Source organism: Pinus tabuliformis, chromosome X (assembly GCF_031772625.1).
Source record: "Pinus tabuliformis cultivar Carrire ecotype Pingquan chromosome X, CPIR1, whole genome shotgun sequence".
Lineage (NCBI taxonomy): Eukaryota > Viridiplantae > Streptophyta > Pinopsida > Pinales > Pinaceae > Pinus > Pinus tabuliformis.
This window is the reverse complement of record NC_142308.1, coordinates 254,084,365-254,089,227: the sequence shown is the minus strand read 5'-3', so window position 1 is coordinate 254,089,227 and position 4,863 is coordinate 254,084,365. Positions and strand designations below refer to the sequence as shown.

At 40.7% G+C, this 4,863-nt stretch overlaps 1 protein-coding gene across 3 annotated transcripts; it reads right to left on the bottom strand.

Moving 5' to 3' along the window:
* Positions 1-347: 347 nt before the first annotated feature.
* Positions 348-4,093, bottom strand: LOC149139333 (putative receptor-like protein kinase At1g11050). Of its 3 annotated transcripts, XM_089447497.1 has the most exons (4): positions 1,737-4,093; positions 1,465-1,564; positions 951-1,037; positions 348-602 (listed from the first exon to the last, which is right to left on the bottom strand). In XM_089447497.1, exon 1 carries the CDS (start codon positions 3,891-3,893, stop codon positions 1,950-1,952), a length of 1,944 nt encoding a protein of 647 aa, XP_089303623.1. In that variant the 5' UTR covers positions 3,894-4,093; the 3' UTR covers positions 348-602; positions 951-1,037; positions 1,465-1,564; positions 1,737-1,949. The 3 variants fall into 3 exon arrangements, with proteins under 3 accessions (XP_089303623.1, XP_089303624.1, XP_089303625.1); XM_089447498.1 differs by lacking the exon at positions 1,465-1,564; XM_089447499.1 differs by lacking the exons at positions 951-1,037; positions 1,465-1,564.
* Between the last annotated feature and the right edge of the window lie 770 nt (positions 4,094-4,863).

Here is a 4,863-nt window from a genome sequence, read left to right as displayed (position 1 = left end):
AAATACAAATCCTCATAGACCGAACCAACCAAAAGATATACCTTTAGTGTACATTTAACCACTAAATAATAGCTATTCTCCTTGAAAAAAAGAAGCTAGATAGCTATTTTAAATTTTGTTAATAACTGAGTTGAAAACTAGTAAACATGCATTTCTTTATTTGGCAACAATGCACAAATATCTCTGGCTAAACAAACATAGGCCGAAACGAATAAAAATATTGGAATATTTTGAGTTTTTTTTTCCAAAAGGAAAAGCACGATAGTTTTATATTAAGTCAATATAAAGATCTACATTGTAACATTGGCAGTTCATATCAGGAAGAACTGAAGAGGAGACATACGGCAGATAAAATCTGAGAGTGTTTACAGATATAAGTTCCATAAAAGATGAGCATATTTAGACATAAAACAGAGATAAGGCAGATGATGCCTATGAACCTGTTATAGCATCAAAACAGGAGCAAATACTTTGCATGATGTCTGAGAAAGGGACCTTTGAATCTCTGAAGATTTTTTGATTCCGCCACTTCCAGGCAAGCCATAAGGTGATAATGAGGATGGGGCGTCTTTTCGCGCATTGAGAGCACCACCATTTGAAGGCTGCATGAACAGAGTCAAAAACATTGTAAGGAAAATCAAAAGAAATGGCGAGTTCATACCAGATTTTCTGAGTAGTATTACACTGAAAGAACATATGTAAGTTTGTCTCTTCTTCAGTGTGTATTGTTGTTAAAAAATTCAATAAGTTCAATCACAACAGCAGATTGATATCATATCTGTTAAGTGAGTCTATTTGGCTTATTGGTAAGGTTTAATGATAAGCTATTCAACCAGATTCAAGTCTTATTGGAAACTTACTATATATTATATCTTGACTGTGTTGAATCATATATAAAAAGGATAAAGAACAGCGTCATATCAGAAAATGCAATGTCAGCAACGAGTTACCTTTCCTAAATAAAATGAGCATACTCGTCTCTGAAATGCATTGCATAGAACATAAACTGTACAGGTTCTTCGAACTCTATTCACAGCCTGCAGAAAATATTTATAACCAAAAATTATGTTGCCCTTCAGCACATTTGTGAACAGAAAATTTTAAAAAGCGTAGTTTAAAAAAATATACAAATTAGTTTTTAAAATAATAAAAATTTCAGCGAGAATAGCAAGATTATGATAAAATTTAAGAGATTTTTGAAAATCTAAGTTATAGCTCTAAAATTTTAAAATTTTGGGTAACAAGGTTTTTATAATGATGATGAATTTATTTTTATTATTAAAAAATACTCAAACACTCCAACAATCTGATTTTTTTTTTTTTTTCTAAATTGAATTTGTGAACTATGTAAACAACCCTAACTTAAAAAAAAAAAAAATTTTTCTTTTTCTAAATTGAATTTGTGAACTATGTAAACAACCCTTAAAAAAAAAAAAAAAAGTATCATAAGACATTGATATTTACCGAGTAAATAAAGAATCGGGAGTAGGAAAACCAAGGCGGTGTCCCTGATGCAACCGAGAAGAGCAAGCAAAGAACACACTAGACCACCGAGGCTGCCAATCTAAATACACAGGACACAGTAAATAGAGGAAGCACATACATATGCATGTGTTACAAGGAAAAATGACTACGGGGCTTCCTCCTAACTTTAAATAGGCAGTAATTACTAGTCTAAGTCGTACAAAGTCTACAAAAGAATGGCAGAGCAATTTATTTATCGTGGCTTATTGTACCTTTTGCTCTCGTTGGGTTTTCGTCCGGACTCTGGTTTATTTTCTTCCTTCCATTTTCTTTTCTGGTCTCTATCAGAACATTTACAACTGATTCTACCCAACAGTCTTTCTTGATGATAGTTCTGCCCAACTCTGCTGCTAGAACCGCCTTCCTCCGCTTCTAATTTATTGTTTCTTTCCTTGGCAGAAATTTGGGTCATGTCTGCTTCTCATTCAATTATTTGCACTCCAACTACCGCTTCTCTCTTCCGTGTGTATCGTGCTGTCGTCCGTAGGCATCCCCGGAGATAGAATCCAAGTGAGCTCTCCTCTGCTGTTGCAGGAAGCTCCCAGTTCCAATTCGATTTCCTTGGTACCTGACAATTGCCCATCTATTGCTTCAAGGGCCAGTAATACCTCTGACATTGAGGGCCTCGACACAACTCTTGGGTGGGCACATCGTAGTGCCAAAAATAAAACTTTCTCTATTGTCTTGCTGTATCCTGAATCCCGTATCTTCTTGTCGATAGCCTCTTCGGCCCGGTTATGCTGCGCCATGTCGAACACCCAGTCCGATAAAAGAAAGTGCTCAACATCACCATAGGTCAAATTCAGAGCCCTCCGCCCGGTTATGAGCTCCAGCAATATGATGCCGAAGCTGAATACATCGCTTTTGACGGTCAGATGGCCGTAGAGAGCGTATTCGGGAGCAACATAACCGAGAGTCCCAACAGTCTGGGTGCTGTAGTGGGTTTTCTCTTCTTCTTCTTTCTTCAACTTGGCGAGACCAAAATCTGTGACAATAGCATTGAAATGGGCGTCCAGCAGCACATTCGCAGCCTTTACATCTCTATGAATGATGGCCGGTTTGGCGAATTCGTGCAGGTAAGTTAGCCCCCTGGCTATGCCAACTGCAATTTTGTACCGCTCGGGCCATGACAGCGATGTTGGCCTTTTGGAATTGAAGAGACAGTCAGCCAGACTGCCCTTTTCCATTAAATCAGAAACCAGAAGCTGTTCGCTAATCTGTCCATCTTCGTTGAATTCGATGCAGTAGCCTCTGAGAGGAAGGAGGTTGCAGTGCTTAATACTGCTGATGACACGCAGTTCGTGGCTCAAATCCGCAGCTCCTTTGATCTTAGCGGAGTACTTTAATCTCTTCACGGCTATCCGCGATCCGTTTGGTAGTGTCCCTCGGTAAACAGTGCTGAAACCTCCTTTGCCGATCACGTTCGACGCCGCAAAATTCCCAGTGGAATCTCTGATCTCCGACAGGCTGAAGAACGTCAGTCCCGTGCTCGCATTCAAGACTTCGTATGTCTGCATCAACTTTTTCCGTTTTGATTTGCGGAGACGGGATTTTCGGCGGTTTAAATACACACAAATGCTGAATACCACGATCAGGATTCCTACCGCGGGAATAGCCACCGCAAAGAAATATATCTTCGTCACTCTATTTTGTTGCTCGGTATTGGCCGCCCATGCCGTTAAATTCTCCACGCTCTGAAGGCAGAAAGCAGCATCCGGGCCAAGACTGTCATAATAATTGATCCCTCCTTCCACATAAATCATCACAAACAATGGGCAATTCGATTTTCCTCCGGATCCTTCATCCAGCGAACGGAGCGCCATCGCCATGGCACTCAAGCATTTATTGCATGAAAAATGTCCGGGGCGAGATGCGTTGCAGTTCAACTTCATGTCGGACGAATCCACCCTGCTCTCGAAGGTGCTTAGATTCCCAATTCCGAGGCAGGTGCTGGAATCCGACACCAGGCTTTGAGGGCTCACATTGCAGCCGCTGAAAACCTGGGCTCCCATCCCGGTCCGGGCTTCCAGCTGCCTATGAAATTCGTTTAAACACACAGCCGCCGTGTAGTTAGTGGGCAAGACGAAGGAACTGGTGGTGTGCATCCATGAAAAGTGAAGGATCTTGATTAAATCGCTGATGCTTTCGCAGCAGTGAGATTTTTCTGCCCGGGAACATTGGTCAACAATCCATGGATGAGCGTCAAACTCTTGGCTTATGTTCAGCGGACAAGATCCAGCGCCAGCTTCAGATAACTTGTTCAATGTCTCTGCCTTAATTGATGAGAAATTAAGCAAAAATATAATACATAACCAGAAGCTCTGGTCCATCACAGCGTTCATCGAATTGGTTCCCGCAGAAAGATTCATAGAATGGGAGTAGAATCATATCGGTTGAATCGAAGCACATATAAAGCTTGTGAAACTCGGCAGTTAGCAAATAATTCTAGCCGCTCAGCTGCCGTGCCCGTTCCACTCACTGAGGATTAAAACGAATCCGGAGGGCACAATTAATGGACTTGAGCGGGCAAAAATCGACCAATATTATAAGGGCATCTTTATCTCGATTGCCGATCAGTCAAATTTTTAACCGACGCAGTTTCCGTCCGATTATCGAATATGGGAGAATCGATAATCCAGATAAGCTCAGGGATGATGCAAAATTCAGTGGGTTAAGTGTTTGTCGGAAATTCAGGACAGCCAGGTCAAGGACAGGCCTGACGAATTGATCTCTTGTGGGATATTCCCAGCGTGTTACAACGAGGCTTTAAATTGATTGGAAAATACTACAAATTTTGGTATTTTGCAGAAATTCCGGGTAACGAGGTTTTAAATTGATTGGAAAATAATGGAAATTTTGGTATTTCGGGGAAATTTGGGGAAATGTGAATTAGGAATGTCAAGTTTCAGAATTTTAGGGGTGTATCTAGCACCCCAATAACCGAGGACTTTTTGTAGGATATTTCTGTAAAAATTGATTGTTTACGTTCGGTCCATGTCGAGCAGACCTTGTCCTTGCGAGAAATAATTATTAATAAAGGAGGGATTTATGTCACAAAAATAGAGACTAAAGCTAGTGTCGGATTCAAAGCTGGTGTTAAAGATTACAATCCCTCTCCTTATCAGTCGAGCCCCTGCTGGTCCTTATAGTCGAGCGATAAATTGATGGCGTCCTTAACGGTCAAGCCCCTGCCGATGTGATGGTACTGAATCTATTTGTGTTATTTACTAGGCAAAAACCACCTCATTCTAACAATTTTATGAAATCTAAACAAATTTGCTACCTCATAGACAATGCCTTGCATTATGCAGTCCGGTGAAAGAGTGTTGTCAGTGTGAT